Source organism: Gigantopelta aegis, chromosome 7 (assembly GCF_016097555.1).
Source record: "Gigantopelta aegis isolate Gae_Host chromosome 7, Gae_host_genome, whole genome shotgun sequence".
NCBI lineage: Eukaryota > Metazoa > Mollusca > Gastropoda > Neomphalida > Peltospiridae > Gigantopelta > Gigantopelta aegis.
Genome location: NC_054705.1, coordinates 12,250,887 through 12,277,988, shown reverse-complemented (window position 1 = coordinate 12,277,988; position 27,102 = coordinate 12,250,887). Strand labels below are relative to the sequence as shown.

Genomic DNA, 27,102 nt, shown 5'->3' with positions numbered 1-27,102 from the left:
AAAAAAATAAAAATATGTAGTCTCGTTCAACTATACCACATTAGTTTCCGATGTACGAGGCTAGTAGTAACAAAGCGGTGCTCCCTCCTGTCACGGAACAAACCACAAAAGCTGTTTAAAACTTTAAATCAAGAACACGATTGTAAGTATATACATGATACTAAAACAATACTAACACTAAAAAGCTTTATGCTGTTTTCCTTCGCATGTGCTAGCGATCAGTTCATCGGACAGTCTACACATGTTCAACGACAGAAGTAAACATGCATTATCACAGTATATTAAAAATCTGGACTGGGCTATGTTCAGATGTTTCACAATTTTATTTTTATTTTTGGCCTGTTAGCCAATCACAAACCGTTTTGAACTAGTATTTTGACGGCAATAAATATTGTTTCAATCAAACTTAAGTTACTGAGTACTAGTAGCTTGTGCCTTCAAATTTCGTTTCGTTTGTTTTCGATTTTTGTTTTTATAACATTATAAGGTTAAAGCAGGAAAACTATTGTTTTATGTGTATAGCACTCATGTGTACATGTAGGATTAGTTCTACAGATTAGTGTAACAACCGGCAAAACTAAGTTCCGTTTGTAAAACAAAATTATTGACATCTGTACTTCGTTTTTTTATTGATGGGGGTTGGGGGATTCGCGAAAAAAAACAAAGTATTCTACATCTGTGGTTAGATGAGACATAATTATTTTCAATAAGCTTGACATTTTTGTCATTCATTAACAGTTATTGTGTAGCACAGGGAACATTTTGTTCAGTATCGTGTCGCGATTCGCTACACAAATTTCAGAGATCGATACACAATTTTGAAACATTATATATATTAGTTGCTAATCAATTTTCAATTGACTAGAAATACCACTAATCAAAATTTTGAAAACAAAATGTTCCCATAACATAATCTACTATTGCCATGATCACTGAAAAACGGTTTCAGATGGGTTTCAATGAGCAGAGGGCACGGACCCCAAAAGGAAGGAAGGAAGGAAGGAAGGAAGGAAGGAAATGTTTTATTTAACATGGCACTCAACACATTTTATGGTTATATGGTGTTGTCGGACAAATGCAGAAAAAACTGCAGAAACCCAGATATTGTCTAACAAAATATCAATTATTTCATGAAATTATTTTGCCAAATTGTTTTTGAAATTCACAATTGGCGAATTTGGCGAGTGACAGTTAGTTCTGGTGAATGTACTAAATGCGGTATAGTGTGTGAACTTTCATGATGTTGGGCGAGATATCTCACCTGCAGTAGTCAGGTTAAAGAAGTAGGTACGTAATATTAATAAAACTCACTTCAAGAGGTAGGTACGTATGTTTTTGTTCTTGTCCTACTTGTAAGCATGGAAGATGTGGATATCTGGAAAAAATAAATAAAAAATCATTTGAATGTTAATGACAAGCCCTCCTACTAGAACGAATCTACGTTTTACAATTCCCCAGAACATTGCTATAAGCAACTATTGGGCAACTAGCATTAAAGGTAGTCACATTTGTCACGTCGGTGAAAAAAGTTTGTTGTTGTCATGCAGGATAGCCTGTTTAGTATCAGACAGAGTATCACATATCATTGTATTTGACAAGACAGATCAGGAAGCACTGGTTGAAATGGTGATATAATGCAATGATCGGTCTTGCTCCAGACTACTAAGAAAGTTAAAGTTTGTTTTGTTTAACGACACCACTAAAGCACATTGATTTATTAATCATCAGCTACTGCAAACAGTTGGTAATTTTGACAGCAAACCCAGAAAATGTTTTCATTACTTTGTTTTGTTTAACATCACTATAACACATTGATTAATTAATCACCTGCTACTGGATGTCAAATATTTGGTTAATTTTGATCATAGTCAGAGGAAAGAAAGATATGTTTTATTTAACGACGCACTCAACACATTTTATTTACGGTTACATGGCGTCAGACATATGGTTAAGGACCACACAGATTTTGAGAGGAAACCCTCTGTCGCCACTACATGGGCTACTCTTCCGATTGGCAGCAAGGGATCTTTTATTTGCGCTTCCCACAGGCAGGATAGCACAAACCACGGCCTTTGTTGAACCAGTTATGGATCACTGGTCGGTGCAAGTGGTTTACACCTACTCATTGAGCCTTGCGGAGCACTCACTCAGGGTTTGGAGTCGGTATCTGGATTAAAAATCCCATGCCTCGACTGGAATCCGAACCCAGTACCTACCAGCCTGTAGACCGATGGCCTGCCACGTTGCCGGTACAGTCAGAGGAAATTCGATACATTTTTTCATCAGCAGCAATGGATCTTTTATATGCACTTTCCCGCAGACAGGAAACACATATCACAGCCTTTGACCAGTTGTGGTGCACTTGTTGGAACGAGAATAAACCCAGTCAGTTGAATGGATCCACCACCGAGGTGGTTAGATCCCGTGACGCAAGTACCTCAGGTGAGCACTCAACCAACTGAGGTAAATCCTGCCCTTATTATTCACCAAATGCTTGCGTAAACAAGGCTTCAAATGAATAGGTACCAAGAGGCAATTGTAACTGAAAGTAATCCCCTCTCGGTACATTCTTATTTGTAACAACACTAAAATCCAGTCCCAGAACATCACTTTCTTCCACAATATTATAATTAAATTGAACAAAATAAAAAAAGAACCAAAAAAAAAGCAACAAGCATACTTACTGCAGTTTCATTTTGTATCTCTCGGAGAAGTAGCGAGCTACGGTACATTCTATAGTTTGGCCCGATTCTAACTGCAATGGGAATCTAAAACAGAGCATGATATAAATATTCTCACCCGTGTCTTGTGTGAAGGTTGCCTAACTAAACAACATGCCAGAAAACGAACACATTTATATGAAAATGGGTTCCATGAAAAACAATGGTAGTTCACTTTTAAAATGCTGCACGATGTAAGAAGCCATTTAACATCTACTGTACGTACTATAAATCAATTGGCCCATCATCGTCTTCTACCACATCCCATAGTCTTGTCTGCCTGGGCTAAATGCACCTCCTTACGTCTTAAAAGAGTTGTTTTTAACATTTAAAAAAAATTCTATTCGTTAATAAAAGTAATCTGGAAATTGTATTATTGGTGGTTAGGTTCAGAGATTGGCCCTTGGGTTGTGAAGTGGTCTAAAATAGCGGCCCATATTCAAAATGTATGCAAAGTGTCGGCCAAAACCAATTTAGGACAAACTGTGGAAAATCTTTAAAAAAAACACTGTACAGACTATTAAAAATATTTGTCAAATTCCAACCTCTGACTAAGGCAACCAAGATAATTTACTCTCCTACCTTTAATTACCAATATTTTTTGTTCACATTTTGTTCAATCAGGAATCATTGAAAAACCATTCCACATACTAGATGAGGAAAGGAAATGTTTTATTCAACGACGCACTAAACACATTTTATTTACGGTTATGCGGCGTCGGACATATGGTTAAGGACCACACAGATATTGAGAGGAAACTTGCTGTCACCACTTCATGGGCTACTCTTTCCACATACTAGATGAGAACCATGTCACCAGTTTCAAATGTCCTGAGATCTTTTAAAGGACACAAAGTGTGTAATTTTTCACTGTCTGCCATTTTGCCTTTTTATGGAATATTCTTCAAAAGGGATGCAAGATTCTGACGTATGTGATGTAATTAATATAACATCATGTTGATTACTTCATACAATAACGCATGCCATGTTGCTAAATAAAATATGTCCTTCCTTCCACCTCTTTTGTGGGAATATTCCATAAAAATGCAAAATAGCAACCAGTCACAAATTAGATGCTTTCTGCCCTAGGAAATCTCATCAAAGTCGATAAAGATGAAATAGTATATGTGGAATCTGTGTCATTGTAATGTTTTTTTCACGATTTCTGTCTGCATAACATGTAGTGGAAATTTATTGGTAATTAGGTAGGAGAGCAATGTGCTTACGAGTGCAAATATGGGATTCTCTGAGAAAGTTGACAAGCAGTCTTGCGAACAAGTTCACGGTAGAACTAGTAATCTTAAAAATGACATCACCCACCTGTAGGGGGAATAAAAATAAAAACACTTCTTTAAGAAGCAAGCAGATGCATTTTACTATTGCCAATACCGGCCAGATACAGCCAGTAGGTACTGGGTTTGCCACCCAGTACTGGCTCCAACCCATAGTGAGCTTAATGACTCTAAGTCGGTAGATGTAAGGCCACTACACAGACTCCTCTTTCATTCATTAACCACTAACAAACTAACAACTTACCTACTGTCTTGGACAGACAGCCCAGACAGCTGAGGTGTGTGCCCACGACAGTGCAATGGAACCTCAATTGGATATAAAAGTGAAAATAAGAATAAATGAAAAATTAAACTATTACTAATTTTTTATTTTTTTTACCACAAGAACACACAGTGACATCTGAAGACATTACACATTTGTGGACTGCTATGTACAGAAGTAGGTACACGTTAGAAGACGGTACACATTTGAGGACGGTATACATACGACTGTGTTTGTGCAGGCCGTCGCGTCACATTGCAAACTCTGTACTTTCTCTTCATGGCACCACAGTGGGTGATTTCCACCTTCAACCCTTTGTTGAAACAACCCGAAAGAAAGAAATATTAAAGTTCATACTAATCAAAGATCAAACGGCATTTGAGACATGCAAACACATACATTTTAAACAACAAGTTAACGTGACAAAATAGAAAACATTTTCTTATCAAATGAGGGAATTTGGAAGAAAGCTCTATGGTTGTGAGCATGTTGTAAATCATAAAATTAATGCCAGCAAGATATTAATTTGAAAAATGCTATCATTGTTATCAGTGCAAATTATATTGTAGCCAATAAAACTACCAAGAATAACATACAAACTAGAAAGACAAACAAGAAAACAAATGCAGGGCTCACCCTGTACATTGCCAAATGAGCCAATTGCTAATTTTTATTCAAAATGGTTACAAAATTAGTCTTTGGCTAATAAAATATTCCTCAAATTAACCACATTTTAATAATTTTCAAGAAAATAGACTACATTTCTGAAAATTGGCTAAACCAAAAAAACTTCCAGTGCGAGCCCTGAAATATTAACATGTGGAGAACGTATGTTAGAGTGAATGCACGATTTTATGTCAACAGAAAGTAATCATGTAATGAACAACAAAACAAACTTTAATGCATTCTGGACAAACGAAACAGTCAACAAGTTTACAACGTTAGCTCCACATCACGTCATTTTTGCAGGGCTTTGCATAAGAAATGGATGGATGGATTTACTACCAACTAACAAAACACTGATAGCTTCCACTGCTTTTACTGCTAGAACAAATGCTAACTTTTATTCAACTAATGTAACAAAAACTAAAGTAAACTTAGGAAAAACAACTCAGCATTTTGTCTACGTGGTATGATCTTTTACCATACCTACTAATAAAAACATGCATTCTAGTGTTTACCAACCCCAATGCAATATAATTAACCATTATTTTCAAGATATATATAGTGTATTTTGATGCTTTCCTTTTATGAAAACAAAATGGATTAATTAACCACCCATTTTCTAACCAGCTAGGCCTCATTCTTAATACATATATTAACAATATATTAATATAATTTTACTATCTTATACAAGAAATGTAGATTCAAAACAAATTGTACCTGCCTTGACCATGAAAATTATGTCCTAAATTTAATGGCAGGGTTTCTGCCACAGAGTAAAATGGGTATGGGCCAGTTAACTTTTTGACAAAATTAATTACTCTATTTAATTACTTAATCTAACTAATTACTGTATGATTTTCTTAACCCTAGCCCTAAATTTAATCCATTTTCTTTCTGGGGGAGCCCCCCCCCCCCCCCCCCATACCCCCTCTTTTGACTGTGGTTACATTCAAACATTCAATTCCATAGCACCATAACCAAAAATTTCTTTCTGGAATAAACACTGAATGGGTTAACAGAAAATGGCTTGCACAATGGTTGTTTGTTAGTTTTTGTTTTTACATATATTACATTTCAACTTGCTGCATATGAAAGGAAAGAAAGAAAGAAAGTTTTTATTTATTTACGGTTATATGGCATCAGACATATGGTTAAGGACCACACAGATTGAGAGAGGAAACCCGCTGTCGCCACTACATGGGCTACTCTTTCCGATTAGCAGCAAGGGATCTTTTATTTGCGCTTCCCACAGGCAGGATAGCACAAACCATGGCCTTTGTTGAACCAGTTATGGATCACTGGTCGGTGCAAGTGATTTACCCCTACCCATTGAGCCTTGCGAAGCACTCACTCAGGGTTTGGAGTCAGTATCTTGATTAAAAATCCCATGCCTGGACTGGGATCGGAACCCAGAACCTACCAGCCTGTAGACCGATGGCCTAACCACGACACTACCGAGGCCGGTCCCATAAAATTAGAGAAGGAATGTTTTATTTAACGACACACTCAACACCACACAAAGGGCTACTCTGTCCAATTAGCAGCAAGGGATCTTTTAAATGCAACATCCCACAGACAGGAAAAACTTAATGGGTTTTTTTGTTTAACGATACCACTGGAGTGCATCAGTTTATTAACCATATGCCTATTAGATGTCTAACATTTGATAACCCTGACATATAGTGTTAGAGAGGAAACCAATCACATTTTTCTTTTATATGCACCTATAAACAGGATAGCCTTTAATATACCAGTCATGGTGCACTGGCTGCAACAAGAAATAGCCAAATGGGCCCACCGACAGGGATTGATCCTAAATTGACCACACATCAAGCATGCTTTTTACAATTGGGCTACATCCCACACCCCATTTTAATTAAGGTTATACAGCATCGGACATATTGTAAGGACATTAAAGATAATGAGAGAAAAAAAGAAAGAAATGTTTTATTTAATGACACACTCAACACATTTTTATTTACGGTTATATGGCGTCAGACATATGGTTAAGGATCACACAGATTTTGAGAGGAAACCCGCTGTCGCCACTACATGGGCTACTCTTTCCAATTAGCAGCAAGGGATCTTTTATTTGTGCTTCCCACAGGCAGGATAGCACAAACCATGGCCTTTGTTGAACCAGTTATGGATCACTGGTCGGTGCAAGTGCTTTACACCTACCCATTGAGCCTTGCGGAGCTCTCAGGGTTTGGAGTTGGTATCTGGATTAAAAATCCCATGCCTCGACTGGGATCCGAACCCAGTACCTACCAGCCTGTAGACTGATGGCCTAACCACGACACCACCGAGGCCTGTCAGATAATGAGAGGAAACCCACTGCCGCCATGCAATGGGCTACTCTTTTCGAATAGCAGCAAGGGATCTTTTAAATGTCCCAAGGACATGATAGAAAGTTTGTTTGTTATTTTATTTTATTTTTTATTTAATGACGCACTCAACACATTTTATTTACGGTTATATGGCATCAGACATATGGTTAAGGACCACAAAGATATATATAGAGGAAACCACGCTGTTGCCACTTCATGGGCTACTTTTTTCGATTAGCAGCAAGGGATCTTTTATATGCACCATCCCACAGACAGAATAGTACATACCACAGCCTTTGTTATACCAGTCGTGGTGCACTGGCTGGAACGAGAAATAGCCTAATGGGGCCACCGACAGGGATCGATCCTAAACAGACCCCACGGACATGATAGAACTACTGTGTAAGAGTAACACAAGCCCTTCTTAATACCTTTTATTTCCTTGGTGAACTTGACACGCTGGGAGTCGGTGAGAGGACGTTTTTGATCGTTGATGTCTGGGATGTCGAGAACTTCACACATGAACTCAATCACAGGCTGAGCCTTGTAAAACGCTGTGGCCGATACTGAAAGAAACACACACAAGAATTCCGCAAACATAAATTACTCATCTACCACAACAAATGTTCAATGTCACTGACAGTTCGATCCATAGATGTTCATTTCAATGCACATTTAAAAAATAAAATAAAATCCAACTCTACATTTGTACAACAATGTGAAAAAATACAATTAAAATGCTGACAAACACATACGTAATAATGAATTTTTTTGTTACAATAATTCAACATTGGTGGTGGAGTAGTGAGATTTGCCTTAGTGTTAGGGTTGAACAACGGTCTAAAATGACAGTCCCCATTGAGAATGTAAGACGTGCATCAGCCAAAACCATGTAAGGTTTGGACAGGGAATATGAAAAGTCTTAGACAAATATTTGTTTAAGTATGTAGAACGAGAATTCTGTGGAATTAAAATATCAAGCCTACCATGAACTTTTTCCATGCACTGTGAAGAACATACATAGGATCAAGTTCCATCAAACAAATTTCATTGATCTACAACTAATTTATGAGAAAGTGATCCAAGTCTGTTTTGTTTAACAACACCACTAGAGCACACTGATTTAATAATCATCATCTATTGGATGTCAAACATATGGTCATATTGACAAAACATAAGAGGAAACCCGCTACGTTACCATTAGTAGCCCGCTACATGTTACCATTAGTAGCAAGGGAACTTTTATATGCACCATCCCACAGACAGGATAGCACATACCACAGCCTTGATGCACAGGCTGGAACGAGAAATAGCCCAATGCATCAAGCAAGTGTTTTACCACTGAGCTACTTCCCGTCCCAGAAACTGATCTAAATAAGAAACTTTTACCGCAAAATTCGACACCATCGCTGCCGCTAGTAAAATAAAAACTATGTCTCGCCTTTTAACTTCATAACGGCGAGACAAAAGAATACAAACCGTCTATGTTGAGCATCATCTTCCAGTGTGAAGGTCGCACACTCTGGTGGAAACCAAACCAGACTTCGCGTCCACCACCCAGGGGGTGCTCGTAACCTTCGGGGGGCGAGAAGAACGAACGACCCACAGGCGTGTAACTGGAAATATACAATCACTTACGTCAGTATCCACCACATCAATAATGTTTTTGGGTTTTTTAGGAAATGTTTACTCAACAAAAATAATTAATGGTGGGGAGACATTTTAGGCTTTTTTCTTTAAATATGGCAAAAAATAATAACAACAGATTATTCTATGGTAAGATGTTGTGGAATGTTCTTAAATTTAATGATGTAAATAACAAAATGACAAGTATTGTAACGAATCAACAAATAATGAACCACAGTTGTTTTCACAAATGCACAAAAATTCTGCCATGTGAAGAATGTTTGCATGCAAATAAAAATGTCTACTTTTTCTTATTTGTATGATAAATATTTAAGAATTTAAGAGTTGAAAAAGTGATTTCCGGCGAGTATGTTTTCTTGACAAAAACGGCAGAATGTCGTAGTAATTTTGAGGAACTGATACCCAACTGTGACAAGTTATTTGATAATAAATTTGACAAAATACATGAACATGAATATGAATCAGTTTACTTTTTAAAAGATTGCCGTCAGTGACTGTGAATAACTGCCATAAATACCAGACATCTGAACACAAACGCACAAGTAAACATGACTTTATATAAATATTTTGTGTCATGTTAAACAACATTAACTGCTCTAAAATATCATACATATTAGAAAAAACCTTTAAAGTTCAAACATTATTTCAGGTGCTCATTAAAAATAACTTCGTAACAACATTTAAGTAAAGTTTTTATTAAACAATTTTTATTAAAAATGTTAGAAGTTAAGCATTTTTATTACATACCTATTCAATCTTACTATAGTGATAAAGGCCTTTTGAAACAGTGTAATAAATTTATCTTGTATCACACATATGTGCAATCTGTACCGGAACTTTTAAATGGGGAATTCCCTTTTTCTTTTTACTGCAGTTGGTGCCTTTTATTTACTTACGTCATATATGATTTACAAATGACGTCATATCGTATTTGAAACATTACATAAGGCTGCAGCAGAGTATGATTCTTAATGTTAACCTTTAGACTACTGGATTAATTTTTAACAAAAACCACGTTGAGTGGGTACAAGTTTATAATTTTGACACATATATTCACTTAAATGTTTCATAAATACATGAAATAAATTTCATATATGAATCGGTAAGTATTATTTTCGTGTCTTTTTTTGTAATTTTTATTATTTTAGATCAGCTAATGGTGATTAAAATTAGGCAAAAAATCGGAAACGTTGCGTTTACTTACGGGCATTTGTGGCCAGCTGTCCAGTATTTATGTCCATTATTCACGATAACAGTGGTTTTCTGACCAGAATTTTTTTTAAAACCCGAACTACGATTCATATTGCAATATTTGGTAATTTTCGTTGTTGGTAAAACGATCAAATTTATTATCAAATTAGCTGTTACAATCAGCTATCGATCCCTGAAAATTACTGCGACGTGCCGCCATTGTTGTCAAGTGAAAATACTTGCCGAAAACCACTTTTTGAACTCAAAATTTCAAGGTATTTTCAATTGAAAAAATCAAAACAAAAACCACCATTTTGAAAAAAAATATTTTTTTTTTAATTATATTTCCGTTTCCGGTGAGTGTCGTGTGCAAAACGGCGGGAAATATGAATTGGGGAATGCACTGTATACAGTGTACAGTATATCGACTGACGTGACGTCGGGCGAGATATCTCGCCTGCAGTAGTCAGAAGGTTAAATGAATTCATAAAAGGAGTTTTGATAATGGATTTAACAAAGTGCTGATATAACGTTAAATTAAAATTCATTTTTGTAAAACATAAAAGAAGGTATGTAATAAATACAGAACTTCACATACGTTGTTTTCGCTTACTATTTATTGCACTCGTTTATTTTGTGAAAGAACATATCACTCAACCGCTACACAAACTTGTGCAATAAATAGGAAGCAAAAACCACGTGTGAAGTTCTGTATGTGTACCCAATGTGCTTTTTTGTCAAAAATTAATTCAGTAGTTCGAAGGATAAGAGTAACAAGGTAACTTACGTCATACTAGGTAGGTGTCTCATCACTACGTCTAAGGCCTGTATTGCATCGATCGGAATCTGCCGTACTCGGCCTTCTAGCGCCTCCTCCAAAGAAAACAGGCTGACCTGGGCAACCCATTTAATGCCCACCTTGAAGACACGATCTCGACCTTCGCCTGGGAGTGTTACTTCAAGCTCGACCTGAAATCAGACCCAAACAACAGTTGAAAAAAAGAAAGAAATGTTTTATTTAACGACGCACTCAACACATTTTATTTACGGTTATATGGCGTCAGACATACGGTTAAGGGCCACACAGATATTGAGGGAGGAAACCCGCTGTTGCCACTTCATGGGCTACTCTTCTCGATTAGCAGCAAGGGATCGTTTATATGCACCATCCCACAGACAGGATAGCACATACCACGGCCTATGCTATACCAGTCGTGGTGCACTGGCTGGAACAAGAAATAGCCCAATGGGTCCACCGACGGGGATCGATCCCACACCAGCCACACATCGAGCGAACGCTGTACCACTGGGTTACGTCCGGCTCCTCGCTTGAAATGCTTGCGTCACAGGATCGAATCACCTTGCATGATCCATTCAACTGATTGGGTTTTTTCTCATTTCAAAAAGTGCACCGCAAGTGTATGTCAACTAAATGTAAAAGTAGCTGGACAAGTCGACAACTGAGAGTTTAGGAAGTTTCCGAGAGTCAATATGCACATTCCACAGACAAGCCTTTGATATATCAGTAGTGGGGCACTGGTTGGGACGGGAAAGCAGCCCTAGCTCTGGGTGATCAGAACATTTCACCAAATTATCTCAAAAACGCAAAATCTATCGCTATTTTCCAACAAAATATCAATTATTACATAATTTATTTTGCCAAATTAAAATAACATTTTAAAATTTGCAGTTGGAGAATTCTTAAGTGCCAGAGCTATCCCTGGGAAAGTGAAGAAAGTAAAGTTTTATGGGTCTTGTATCTTGTCCTTACCCGCTCTCTGCCTATTGGAAGGGGATCCCGACTGTATAGATTCTTCCGTCCGTCGAAGACTGGTTTCTGACCCATAAAGATCTTCTGTCCATAACTCTGAACCATGGTTTCAATGATCTCTCTACAGACAAACAAATACATTACACAAATAAACAAACAACTTAACATGAGACCTACAGCCATGAGTAACCTGCCCCTTTTTATTGCTTACTCCCCTTAGACTAAACATCTTAACACGAGACTTAGTCACAAGTAACCTGCCCCTTTTATTGCTTACTCCCCTTAGACTAAACATCTTAACACGAGACTTAGTCACAAGTAACCTGCCCCTTTTATTGCTTACTCCCCTTAGACTAAACATCTTAACACGAGACTTAGTCACAAGTAACCTGCCCCTTTTATTGCTTACTCCCCTTAGACTAAACATCTTAACACGAGACTTAGTCACAAGTAACCTGCCCCTTTTATTGCTTACTCCCCTTAGACTAAACATCTTAACACGAGACTTAGTCACAAGTAACCTGCCCCTTTTATTGCTTAATCCCCTTAGACTAAACATCTTAACACGAGACTTAGTCACAAGTAACCTGCCCCTTTTATTGCTTACTCCCCTTAGACTAAACATCTTAACACGAGACTTAGTCACAAGTAACCTGCCCCTTTTATTGCTTAATCCCCTTAGACTAAACATCTTAACACGAGACTTAGTCACAAGTAACCTGCCCCTTTTATTGCTTACTCCCCTTAGACTAAACATCTTAACATGACTTAGTCACAAGTAACCTGCCCCTTTTATTGCTTAATCCCCTTAGACTAAACATCTTAACATGAGACTTAGTCACAAGTAACCTGCCCCTTTTATTGCTTACTCCCCTTAGACTAAACATCTTAACATGAGACTTAGTCACAAGTAATCTGCCCCTTTTATTGCTTAATCCCCTTAGACTAAACATCTTAACATGAGACTTAGTCACAAGTAACCTGCCCCTTTTATTGCTTACTCCCCTTAGCTCAAAAATCCTTTTTTTCTTCTTTTTTTAAAACTTATTTTTGTTTATATCCAATTATGGTTCAAGCATACCCAAAAATCTTAACCTAAAACCTATAGCTATGAGTGATCTGCCCCTTTTATCGCTTACATCCCTTTTATCAATTACACACACCCCAGACAATGTAGATTCCAAGGCCAAGTCTAGTTATTTTTCACATTAAATCCTGCAGAATTAAATGTTATACCAAGTGTAAACTTATTCGGTTTCACTTATAGATGCTTTTATATCTATAGATGTTCAGCTCAATGCATATCAAAATAAAATACTTTTTTTTATTTTTTATTTAGTAATAATTCCTGTGTGTGCCTGTGTATGAATGAGAGAGAGAGAGAGAGAGAGAGAGAGAGAGAGAGAGAGAGAGAGAGAGAGAGAGAGAGAGAGAGAGAGAGAGAGAGAGAGACAGAGACAGTGTTTAAGATGTGAAACTGTACCTGTTGACCCTCCTGGGACATTTATCTGGTGTGATGGAGACATCGTAATGGTGTATGAATCCCTTGGGCACGCGCACTTGGAAGTGGTTAGCACGCAGGAGAATGGGTCTTCCCTCTGTGCCTCGGTTTGGACGCTGTGGACACACGAAGTCTGCCGGTGGTGTTACTGTCGGGGGGAGGCCTACAGGTGGTGGAAACGGTTGGCCTGGTGGGCCCAGTGCTGGAACAAAAGTAACAACAAATAAACAACAATGATAATGAAAAACAAAATGCATACTGTACAAACCAAAAAACCAATATGTGTTTAGCTACACTCCAGTACAAAAACAGAAATTGGCTATTGGGTGTCCAGTTTATAGAAATTACTGCCTATATATTATAATTAAATAATGAAAAAAAACTAAAAACACCCTACATATTGTACAAATCAAAAACAGTTGGTTAGGTTCCAGTTTACTAAAATGACTGCCTATGTCAGGGCTACCTTCTGTCAGTCACCAAATTCGCCAATTTTAGAAGAAAAAAAATGACAAAATTTATTTTAATTTGGTAAAATAATTTCATGTAATAATTGACATTTTGTGAGAAAATAATTTTTTTTTTTTTTTTTTTTTTGAAGTTTAGTAGACAATTCGACAAATTTTTGTGCATTTAAAATATGCAGGCGGGTTTAAAAATAGCACACCTAAATCAGTCTAGGCAGGCTGTTTTTAAAAACCGAATGAGAAGGGGTAGGACGCAAGTAACGACAGCAGGTTTCCTCCATCAATACATGTGTGGTCCGTAACCATATGTCTGAGGTCATATAACAGTAAAATGGCCTTGGTTACCAGGGCTAGCTCTGGCACTCGCCAAAACAATTGGCGAATTTTCTTTTAATTTGAAATAATTTAATGTACTGGTGGGAAGGTAAACTGCATAGGTGGCTGTCCTGAAACACACAAACAAAATTTAATGTAATAACTGATATATATTTTTTTTATAGATTTTAGTTTTATAGATAATTTGGCGAAATTTTCTGCCGACTCAGAGCTAGCCCTGGTTACACCAGTTGTGAAGCACTGGCTGGAGGAACAAGAAATAGCCCAATGGGCCCACCGACGGGAATCGATCCTAGATCGATCGGGCATCAGGATGTACGCACCGGCCTCGGTGGCGTTGTGGTTAGGCCATAGGTCTACAGGCTGGTAGGTACTGAGTTCGGATCCCAGTCGAGGCATGGGATTTTTAATCCGGATACCGACTCCAAACCCTGAGTGAGTGCTCCGCAAGGCTCAATGGGTAGGAGTAAACCACTTGCAGACCAGTGATCCATAACTGGTTAAACAAAGGCCATGGTTTGTGCTATCCTGCCTGTTGTAAGTGCAAATAAAAGATTCCTTGCTGCTAATCGGAAAGAGTAGGCCATGAAGTGGCGACAGCGGGTTTCCTCTCAAACTCTGTGTGGTCCTTAACCATATGTCTGACACAGGGGTGGGGAAAAATAAAATTGTCAATCAGTCCCGCTTGATGTCATCATTAACGGAGTTGGGGAGAGGAGGGAAAAAGAAAGGAAAAAAAAAAAACCTCTTTTTTTTAATCACATCAGTAAAAAAAAAAAAAAAACCCACAAATTGTATATATTTTACATAATGGAATAAATAATATAAAAAAGGAATAAAAGTTATGAATTTAAATCCCATATATGTATAAAAAGTACGAGTATTCAGTACTGTCCTGAAAATTAATAAAAGATCGCACCGTTGAAGCGTTTGACAGCCTGAGCTAGCACATGTTTAGACAAAGAGATTAATAACGTCATCACTGATTGGACGAAATCTGACCTCTACTGGCTCTTGAGATAACCAATACATGTAGCTGTTCTGCTTACTCCCATTTGTTAACAAAAAAGTGGAAACCTTTTGTTAATTTTAAAATCCTTTATAATTATTGGATTGACTACATTGAACAGTCAACAATAAATACATTTATAGATTATTTCAGTATATGTTATGCTATTTCAATCAGTTTGTATTGCACAAAAGTCTCTTGCTTCGGACTGGGACACTCGACCCGACAAAGCTCCGTACAGAGGTGTTGATTGTAACCAGTTGCAAACTCTGGGTCCTTTGTTTTAATTGGAGTGTAATACCGTGATGGCTCTCTCACCAAGAATGGTGTTATTGTTAACGTCTGTTTAATCTCTTGACCGGCTCAGCAACTTTGACAAAATTAATGTCTAGCCTAGTGGCTGTGGATTGACACTACTGACAGGTAGTACTGTAGGTCCGACTTCAGTGACTGACGATATATACTTAGGCAGACTTCAAAATCACAGACGTCTTGCAACTAGCCATATTGACCACTATTTATTTATTATTTTAAATCATGCACGAGATACCGATGTCTGGGCAGGCCGGTCCATTTGACGGATAAGAATTTGTTCCAATAATAGAAATGGACAGGTGCTTCGGACCGACAAGAATGATAAAAGTGGGACCGGCAAACACACGTTTTTAAAAAATAATTTCGGTCTCAGATATTGAGAATCGGTCCCAGACCGGGAGAAAAGGGCTTTTCCCCACCCCTGGTCTGACACCATATAACCGTAAATAAAATGTGTTGAGTGCATCGTTATATAAAACATTTCTTTCTTTTCTTGTTGTGGAAGTAGGGTACTTACGTTCTTGCTGTATTGGTGGGAAGGTAAACTGCATAGGTGGCTGTCCTGAAACACACAAACAAAACGTATTATCACTTGCCTAGCAATTTCATTTCAACTCTGCAAAATCACACAAGAAAACAAAACCCCCACTAATTCTACAAAAAGCAACTGAACATAAAAAGCTCATTGGGACAAACTGGAGATTTTTGTATCAACTTGGGAAGAAGCGCCAGCCCAAAAGACAAGCTTATATATATATATATATATATATATATATATATATATATGATTTGTTAAAGCATATACGTATCAAACACAAAACTGTCTACATGCAATATACAGAGTATAGGCCCCTTTCCATTTCATGCATATGCAAAACGATGACTGGTTCGATTCAGAAGCACAATCTGAGATAAGATGAAATGAAAAAGCATAATGAAAGTCCATGGTATGATGATGCTAAACGATTATTACTTGAATTTAATGATATTGAAATAATGGCAGAACTCAGAATTGGGAACTGTGAAAAACATATAAAGATGGCTTACATAAATACAATACTTTAACATGAATTAGTACCTGTAAACTTCCCATATTTGGTAACATTTTAAATTATACAATTGTGTCAACTGTTTGATTGCTTTTTGTTTTGAGCATGTAAGTTTCATTTTTAAATCTGTTGAAATTGTGCACAAATTCGGCAAAATTTATAAAACGAAGTGTAATACATGTTACAGAATATGCGTAATACAAATAGTTTTTCGAAACAAAATCCATGCTGTCTTCATGACAAGTAGCCTAGTTCATAACCCACTGTAAAATATTGTACAGAATGTTCAACATCTAAAAGTGACAATACTGTGACCGCACAAAGTAATACAAACGATATTTCATAGTTTCATGAAAAAGATATGCAGTAAAATCACCGTTAAAGAGACAGACCTTAGTCTCTAAAACCGCACGTTCATCTAAGTAGTAATGGTTACTGAGACAAGCTCTGTTTTTAGATGGCATTTCCCTGTTTAAGTATTACAGACTTTAGTTTCACTCTGTTATAACCTTATCGAAATGTGTTTTGCAGCTTTGTAGATTAATTAAACTTAGTGTCCATTTTCACAGGCTGTAACTAGGCTCTGCGCCTTTAAATACATGTACAACACTGTCAACAGGGCTAGCTCTGGCACTCACCATATTTGCCAATTGTGAATTTTTAAAGCAGTTGGCGAATTTTATTTTAGTTTGGCGAAATAATTTAATGTAATAATTGACTCTTTTTTTTTTGAAAATAACTGACAATTTCTGCAATATTTAAAGTTTATTAGACAATTTTGTAAAATGTTTTGCTTACCCAGAGCTAGCACTGTATAACAAAGTGAAGTTTATGGAATATGGAATGACTTTAAATGTTTTCTTTGATACATAAGTTTAAACATGTACTCACTTAAATGTACTTGGGTTTTAGATGTTTAGATTGGGGGGGGGGGGGGGGGGGGGGGGGGGGGGGGGGGGGGGGAGAGAAAGATATTTTTGTTAATTTTTCTGTTGTTTTAAAGTTTATTTTATTTTAGCAAAATACTACCTCCACTCACAAAGAAACCCAACCCAAACTAAATAACATTTATATCTACATATGCATCAATATTTTCTTTATTTTAAAATGTTTAAACCTTTTACATAACATGGAAAAATCCAGTCGTCCTCGACATCTTAAAAATATGACAGACATAAGAAAAACAGAAGACATGTAACATCATTAATTCTGGCCTCGTCACACCACATTTATTTTCTTCTATTTTAATTTTTCTCTCAGCTCGGTTATTAATTTTGATTCGTTTAAGATTTATAAATAAGTGATACCTACCATTCAGCTGTGGGCCAAGAAAAGAGGATACGGAAACACCTTCAAATAAAATAAAAAATACACAATCAGATAGTGTCTCTGAACTGAACAAAACTCTACCATGTCTACCCACTAACCAGAAGAGGCGACTTTTTGTTAGTTTTTTTTTTAAGTATTATTATCACAATAAGTGAGACATTTTTTGCTAAAGATTTTGAAAAAGAAAAATTGTCAGAATTTTTTTTTTTTTAAATACAAGAGTTTGAGTTCTGCCATGCTCTAAATAATGTGGAGGGATTTAAGTTAGTTTTGATGGAAAAACAAAGGAAATTTGCTACTCATTTACAGTGCATCAGCGAGATTACGTTTGATAGGAATAGACAGCAGCGAGTTACATGACTGTTAGATGAAAATAACAAAATGCTAAATGTGTGTTCTTAAAGCTGCAATCTCACCTATAATTACTATTTTTCACTAATGCAAAATACAAACATAACTACTTTGCATAAAACCATGCATTTTTATTTTTTATTTATTTTTGCTATAAATAGATGTTCGTCTTCACCAGGAAACTCCCTTTGCCAGTCAAGTCAACAATTCCACTTCCCTCCACACTCACTTGTGAAGTTTTAGGAGAGCTACAAAATGATCGACTTGCAATAAAAATATTCAATGGATTTCATCTGAAACTTCATGCGGTTCATGCCCGACATTAATGTAAGGGGAGTGTTCTTCAGCTTGCCTCGAGTATATTCATAGCGGAGATCGTACTCCACTCACCTGGAAGTTTTAGGGGTGGTTAAATTGATGGCCTTGGCCTGGCTGGAGTGATATTGTTAGTGCATTTTATTTCAAACTTCATGTGACTGCCCGCCTACCAGTACCATCATTTCAGGAGTCACTCACTGTATTTGGCTAATTGCAAAGACTGCACATATGTATGTAACTCAGTCTTGTCATTTTTAGCACCAAATAGGTAAAAAAAATAAAAATTTCTGATATTTAACTGTTGTAGATACATGTATGTGCAGGGAAAATGTTGTTTTCAAAATCTTGATTAACAGGGTTTCTGCTAGTCCGAACGGATGTAGAAAGTGTGACTTTACCAGAGGGTAAAATGGGTATGGCGCCATACCCATTGGGTTTTTACAGTTAACCGTTTGACAAAATTAACGACTCTTCTCATTAGTGTATGATTTTCTTAACCCTAATCCTAACCATTTTCTACCCCTGTAGACTGGCTGCATTCACCAAATATTTAATTCAATAGCTCCATACCCCTAAATTAGTCAATTGGAAATTCATTAGCAATTACTGTTTAGTGTTTTAAAATGTGTAGCGATATCTGAAACTTGCAATAGTGAATTGTGTCACGATACTGAACAAAATGTTCCGTGATGTGTATATACCATATATACTGAACAAAAAAAGAAACTTCCGATTTGTACATATAGTATTTGTCGTGTTAAAGAATTCATTGTGTAATGAAATTATATAGGTAGTATTAGCCTTGAGCTGTATTATCAGGATTCATGAATTTTATCGATTATTTTTGCACTGTTAATCGTCGACAACGTGAAATTCAATTTGCACATGCATGCATGGTTCGACATGTCCGTGTAGTATTCGGTCAATTTTTTTTACTTGTCTTACTGACATTGTTGTCAAGTGAACGAAAACGCTTCAAAATTTGTAAAAAAATTAATGTTTTTTACATTGTAGCATTTTTAGTATGCCAAGAATACCCAATAATTTAGGCGAACGGGCGATTGGCATGCTTGATGCTGGCATGTCGACAGAAGACGTTGCAAGGCATGTTGGGAGTTCTAGTCGAGCGATACGAAATCTTCGCGTAAGATTTCGAACGACAGGAAGCACCAACGACTTTACACCTCGTGGACGTCCGCGTGTTACAACACGTGGTCAAGACCGCTATATCATGAACACGCATTTGCGCAATCGATTCCAAACTGCCACTGCTACTGCTGCTAACACACCTGGGCTTCACAATAACCGAATCAGTGGGCAAACTGTTCGTAATCGTCTGCGGGAGAACGGTTTACATGCACAACGTCCTTACGTCAGATGCGATTAACGCAACGTCATCGTCTAAATCGTCTTAATTGGGCACGTGTACACACTCGTTGGATACGGTGACACTGGAATACCGTTCTTTTTTTCGGATGAATCCCGATTTTCTCTACAACATGGTGATGGCGTCTACCGTTGGAGAAATGAACGCTATGCTGACTTGTGTTCTTGAACGAGATCGTTTCGGGGGTGGGGGTTCTGTCATAGTCTGGGCAGCCATTGCCCATGGTTATCGTTCACCACTAGTCGTCATTGATGGCAATTTAAATACTCAACGTTACCGCGATGACATTCTCGCTCATCACATCATTCCTCTGTTCCATAACAATGCCAACATCTCGATTTTTCAGCATGATAATGACACCTCTCATACAGCTAAGAGACACAGTAAATTTTCTTAGGACAAATAACATTGATTTCATTGATGACTGGCCCACTAAAAGGCCTGATCTCAACCCCATCGAGCATGCCTGGGATAGTCTGGACAGACGATTGAGGCGTCGTCCCAACCCACCCGCTAACGTCAACGTACTTCGTCAAGCGCTCATTCAGGAATGGAACAATATTCCACAGGCAGAAATCAACACTTTAGTCAATTCTATGCGCCTGCGATACACTGCAGTGGTCAATTCAAGAGGTGGTCATATCAGTTATTAAGTGGGTGTATTTATTTTTAACCCCTACTACACTTGGTCAAAATTTCTCCCAGTTTCTGTTAACCTATGGCCATGATTTCTGCACCAAACGATGCATCATGGAACACTCTTTAAACACATATATAACAATTATTTCCCCCGGGTTTTTTTCATCAAGTTATGTTCAAGCAAAGTTAGCTGAAGTTTCTTATTTTGTTCAGTATCTATATATATATATATATATATATATATATTAATGAACAGATGCATTTCCAAAATGTTTTGAAGATGGATATTGAATGCAAGTTAAGAACAGTGGCATAGCCAGGGGGGCACCTGTCCCCCATCAAACTTGTTTTAACTGTATTAAAAAAATTTAAATCATACATTGTGAATATGAATATCCTTTCCCCACATTGTTAGTGTTTTTAAGCTCTATCTCCCTGTTTAGGTGACATATCTGATTATTACTATTATTTAGTAAAATTGTATTAACTTAAAGTAAAGTAGGGCTAGTGAATTTTTCAACGTGGCTAGTGAATTTTTAAAATCAGACCCTATGGCTAGTGGATTTAAAAAAAAAATCTAGAAGCCTGGATTTAATCAAAAGCTAAACCAGGTGTCTAATATGGTATTTTTGACAAGTACAAGACTGCTGACGTTAGAGTGTAAAGTGAATAGAAAAATCTACAGGCAACAGGAAACAAATTACCAGTAATCCATCTTTATTCTCTCCAACTTTACTAATTTTAACATTATAATAAGCTACTTTACTGGACTTTGTCCAAAACATAAATATAAAAAGCTTCCCATTTGCAAAAAAAAAAAGTGATTAAAAAAATCAAATACAATGTATTGGCAGAACTTTTAAGAAAAACCAAAGAATGAAAGTTTATTAAAGTGTCCATTGAATAGCTCATGAATACAAATGTTAGCGACACATAATTATTATTAGCATGTACGAGTCACTGTTGGAAAACACAAGAAGTCCATGCACGTTTTGAAGCCAGGTGTTGAAAGCGTGAACAACAAGCATTCTGAAAGTAAGTACTGCTAAGTAATACATGTCCCCTATCGGGCCCAACAAAAATCCTACATTCAAGGGCCATAATTCTGTCAAAAATGGTCCACATCCAATGGAAGACAAACTTGAACTGCAACTCTTACAATAATGATGTACAAAAAAGTTCAGCTCTGTATATTGAGGCACTGCTCTGGGTTGGGGGGGGGGGGGGGGGGTGTGAATCTGGAAAACTCTGTGGGACAGTCGGACAGACAGACAAATGGACAGAAAGATAAAACTTATAGTCCCCTCCAGTTGGACCAGTAAGGGACTAATGAGCAATTAAAAATGCATACATCATATATATACTGGTAAATATGTAAAGTTTATACAAACAGAGTAACTGGTTAATGACTTGGGCATCTCCTTTATCCTGTGAAGGTTAAAATAGTGAATACTACAAGGCCGATATCTTAAGACTGGGTAAGCAGAAAATTTCGTCAAATTACCTAATAAACTTTAAAAATTGCATAAACCCAGTTGTTTTCTAGCAAAATATCAAGTTATTTCATAAAATTATCTTGCCAAATTAAAATAAAATTAGCCAATTGTTTTTAAAATTTGCAATTGGTGAATTTGGCAAGTGCCAGAGCTAGCCCTGTTAAAGATGTGTTAAACTGGTTATTTTTTTATTTATCCTGCTGTCCTATATAATACTAAAAATGAAAGAAATGAACTGGTTTATTTCACACAAATATGTGGAAGGTCCACGCAACTGGAAATTTTGAAAACCATTATCGCTTTTATCTCAATTTGGATAAATAATTTTAATTAATAAAGTAATTATTTTCCTAGAAAATAAAGGGGTTTCTGCAACGTTTTAAGTTCAGTAGATAAGTTGGCAAACGTTTCTGCTCGTCCAAGGTGTGAGAAGTCACAACATCAATCCCCCTCACTGGATTTAAGACTTTTTCACTCATTCCAACCAATGCCCTTTGACTGGTCAATATTTATTTGTAGGCGACACAGCAATTTACAACAGTTCTTAATAGCTGTTGTCACCATGCCTGCTTTTCTTATTTAAAGTTATGCACCGGACGGTATTCCAAACATCTGTATAGGCTGTCCTCCTATCTCAAGTCTTCACCTGTGTCACAAAATGGTGATCACCACATGCGAGTATGAACAGTTATTGCCTGCCTTATTAGACATATAAATTACATGTGCATAAATAAAAGAACAACAAAACAAGATGATCCCACATTAGGGGGTATATTTGAGAAAGATGTTTATTGTTACAGTATTGCCAACTTCATTAAAACTGCAGGCATTCTTGTACGGTATCTTTAATACTGCATAGGTGCTGATGTGACAATAATACTGTACATGTACTGTACATGTACAGAACACAATATTTCACGAGAACCGTTGTTCTGTTCGCGTGTCAGTTACACAACATTAAAATCACGTTAACAACCAATTAGTTATGTGGTGAACAATTAATTTCTAAAATTAAAAGTACCCTATTAGAAGTCAAACTGAAAATCAGTTTATTTTTTTAAATATATTTGAACCACCAATGTAGCATAGGACCGTAGTTCAAGTATTTTATATTAGGTATGTCTAACTTATCGGTTACTAGAACTATATTGTGGTAACCGAACAATCGGTTACCTAAGTAAAACTCACGTGAACCGACTTCCCGTTACCCAAGATTTTGAAATATTGTCCCCTGCATGTATATTCACTGGTGTGACACCATTAATATGTTTTCATGTTGGTATTAGGATTAGGTCATCAATAAACCATGACAATAACGTAGAGATTAATGCTGTATTTTCAATTATTACAATGTTTACTAATGAAAATAAATTATACTTTCTGAACAGAAAATAAATAAAAATAATGAAGATACAAAGTTCGGTAAGAAAAAAAAAGAAGAAGAAAATTAACATATTTTTTTCCAAAGTTAGCTTTATGACATTTAATTCAAAGATATACGTCAATTACTGGCACATATTTTACTGGCCACTAATTGGGATTTCTTCTTTTTTATTATTTTTTTTAGAACATTAACTGTTGAATTTGGTTCAAAGGTTTGTTACTTTGTGATGACAGCCTACTTTGAATTGTGGTTCTAAATTTTATGCTTTCAGCGTAACAGATAGATGTTTGTGGGTGTGACCATGTTTAGTTTAATTATAAATGGTTTTCTTTGGATTGACGGTTCCTCACTTTGCCATGTCATTTTATCAAGAAGAGTGTTCTTTCTACCAATAGAAGGAACAAAACGAAAGAAAGAACACATTGTATTTACGGTTATATGGCGTCGGACCACACATATTGAGAGAGGAAACCCGCTGTTGCCACTTCATGGGCTACTCTTTTTGATTAGAAGCAAGGGATCTTTTATATGCACCATCCTACAGACTGGGTAGTACATACCACAGCCTTTGATATACCAGTTGTGGAGCACTGACTGGAACAAGAAATAGCCCACCGACACCATTAGAAGGATTAACTAGCATAGACTGACGAGTTGTTGCTCCAAAACATGACACATCACAGGTCTAGCTCTGGAGTTAGCAAAAAATTATATTTATTAATCTTAAAAACTACCAAAAATTATTATTCTATAACAAAATATCAGTTATTACATGAAATTATTTTGCCAAATTACAATAAAATTTGACAATTGTTTTTAAAATTGAGTGCCAGAGCTAGTCCTGCATAACAATAACAAATTATTAGAACATTTATGGCCATTTGTACAAAATGAAATACTTTTCTCTCATATTTAAATATACATTGTACTGCACTTGGGGCCAAAATGTCTTGGGCTTATTCTACACAAGGGCTGAATGTCCTGTTTCATCAACAAACAACCTTGTTTATTAAAAACAAGAGCAGCAAGTTGCACGGTAACATGTCGATTCGCCCATATTACTAGTTCACCAGAGTCGTTTTGAGCAGGGTCGATTCATACCTCTAACCGAGTCGTTTCGCCCCATGTTTCAATTCGCTCTAATTTTTATTTTGTTAATAAAGTACATTTATTCATTGATTATCCTATATCCATTGATTTTTAGATGTCGCACATTACGTGTTTATATTTACAAATAAAAATAATATTATATTTTTTTTATTTCCAATATCATTTACTCAAGCCATATACATGAAATACGCACAGGCCTTAGATAATATACAGACAATGTATTCACATTAATAATTAATTTATGAACAGTCACACTGCATACTACTGATGTGCTGTGGTTTCTTATTAAATATACTACGTACCCAGCTGAGGTTAAAACGCCGAGTACAGTATGTTGATTTCGCCTAGCTTCAGCAGACAGAAAGTAAACAGCTGATAAAGCATTAATATCCAAAGACAGAAAATTACCTAATATTTGGTAATGAATAATGAATAAACAGAAGAAAAAAAGACTTCAAAACTATAATAAATATATTTATTTTGTGGGGCGAAACGACTCTGTACGAATGAAATGTAGGGCGAACCAACCCTGTGTGAATAGGACTAACACTAAGGGCGAAACAACGCAGAGTTCGAAATGGTTTCAGAGAGAAACGACCCGGATACAGCTGCACTCTTTTCCAGGGCTCAAACTGTTGGCAGTGTTCGAAATTAAAAATTTTGGGCAGTATCCCAATTGGATACTAGCATTTCAAAATCTGGTATCCCACCAGAGATTTTACTATCCCACTTAAATGAAATTCATAAATAACATCATAACAAACTTGGAAAACACTGTTCTTGTTTTCAGTCTATTGCTACACTGCAATCGAAATTGCGGAATTTGTGAAATTCGCAGTCAAACGGAATCAGCAAAAAGATTTGTTGCATCTATTTTTGAGTAAATACTGACATAAATTAATATTTAGCAACACTAAATTAGTGTTTCTGACATTACTAATGATAAACCTACCTGTATAAATTTTCTGCAGATGTGGAATCAATATCTCAAATAAAATTTTAAGGGAGGAAACATCCAACAAAAACAATAGTGACTTAGCGGTTCCCAGTCTATTGCTATACCACTATTGCTCCAGTGTAGCATTAAACTGGATAGCGAGTTGGGGGAGATATTGTTACGGCATAGCATTAGACTCGAAAATACTGTTACTTAACTTCACCAGTAAATGACGACGTTCATTGTTTCAGCGAAAAATAAAAGTGCAGGATTAAAAAAAACAAAAACATTATAATTTATATGGTATCCCGGTGAGATACTGGGATATTGAAGTCTGGTATCCAAAATTAAATTCTGGTATCCCCGGGATATTGGGATACCGTTAATCTCAAACATTGGTTGCGTGGGGGAATAGCAACGCCTTTTTTTTTGCCGGTTAAGTGGTAATTTTTTGTTTTTAATTTTCTACTCATTTGATGCAAAACCTTTCAAACTTTTCATAGCCCATCCTTTTAAGTTTGAACCCAGAGTTTCTTATTTAAAAATCAAAATAGAACAATTTTAATTTCTAGTAAACATGGTCCATAAATTTAAATTAATTCATATTAACAAAATGCTAAAATTACTTCTAGATTTGTAGCAGTTTATGAGCTCAGAGTTCCAATGAATTTTATATAAACAAAGGGAGAGAACTGCTAGCTCGATCAATAAGCGGGATGCGGTTTGTGTAATGTCAATGTCGATGAATCACATTGTTCCGTACAAAATATTATAATCTCAGAATTTATTCGTAAAACACTAAAATACCACATAAAGCACCAGCGAACACCAGAAAAACAACTATTGGGCTACAATATTTGCGTAAACGCTACATTGTTTCAAACATTTTCAGAATTTCATAAATTTTATGCACACCAATTGTTGTAATGAAATTTCGCGTCACCAGACACATATGCCGTATTTGGAAAGCCATTACAAACCTACGTCTTACCTTGAGGTGTTATCGGGTACATGTTTGCATTCTACAGCCGACTGAGGCTGGAAATATTATTGAAATTGTGAAACAACACCTCACGTAGCCTGGAATAGAAACAACATGGCGACGATTGTGCTAAAACTAGGTCATCGACCTCGTTTTCGATGAACCAAGTGCGCTTTCACACACACACACACACACACATTTATTAAGCTGGCGGTGTTTTATTTTACACCTGTGACTAATATAAAATCACACATTCATTGAAGAGTCAAATGCGGATCCACTGGTGGGGAGGGGGAGTGGACCAGTCAAACCTAAAGATATTAAAGTATTTCTTCTTTCTTGGCTTTTTAAAAAAATATTCGTTGGGTTGCCCTTTTCACAAGCGTTGGTCCATGTGCCCTTGTTTCCGTAGTACCTCCACCATTTTTTTTTTCTTTTTTAAATAAATACATTGCCTGGATCCGCCCCTTTGGCGCAGAGTAAACATACAGTGGTATGAAAAGGTGTGTGTGAGGGTGGGGGATAAGTAAGGGTGGGAGTAAGCTATTATCAGAGCAAGTTGCATTTTATGTCCAGGGCAAACATCGAATTTTAATTCATTCCCATCCAATGG

General features: G+C 36.6%; 1 protein-coding gene across 7 annotated transcripts in view; it reads right to left on the bottom strand.

Annotated features, from left to right (window-relative positions):
* LOC121377110 (protein argonaute-2-like) overlaps positions 1-26,612 on the bottom strand; it is a 64,319-nt gene extending 37,707 nt beyond the window's left edge. For 4 of the 7 annotated variants that reach the window (XM_041504989.1, XM_041504993.1, XM_041504992.1 and 1 more), the window contains exons 1-11: positions 26,499-26,610; positions 17,868-17,906; positions 16,025-16,069; positions 13,363-13,582; positions 11,880-12,000; positions 10,896-11,077; positions 8,750-8,886; positions 7,702-7,836; positions 4,500-4,587; positions 2,685-2,768; positions 1,312-1,375 (exon numbers count right to left, since the gene is read on the bottom strand). In XM_041504989.1, coding sequence (XP_041360923.1) covers positions 1,312-1,375; positions 2,685-2,768; positions 4,500-4,587; positions 7,702-7,836; positions 8,750-8,886; positions 10,896-11,077; positions 11,880-12,000; positions 13,363-13,582; positions 16,025-16,069; positions 17,868-17,906; positions 26,499-26,520 — 1,137 coding nt within the window. In that variant the 5' untranslated portion in view covers positions 26,521-26,610. Of the gene's footprint in view, positions 1-1,311; positions 1,376-2,684; positions 2,769-4,499; positions 4,603-7,701; positions 7,837-8,749; positions 8,887-10,895; positions 11,078-11,879; positions 12,001-13,362; positions 13,583-16,024; positions 16,070-17,867; positions 17,907-26,498 lie in introns of all 7 variants that reach the window. The other 3 variants (XM_041504987.1, XM_041504988.1, XM_041504994.1) reach the window with 2 other exon arrangements.
* Between the last annotated feature and the right edge of the window lie 490 nt (positions 26,613-27,102).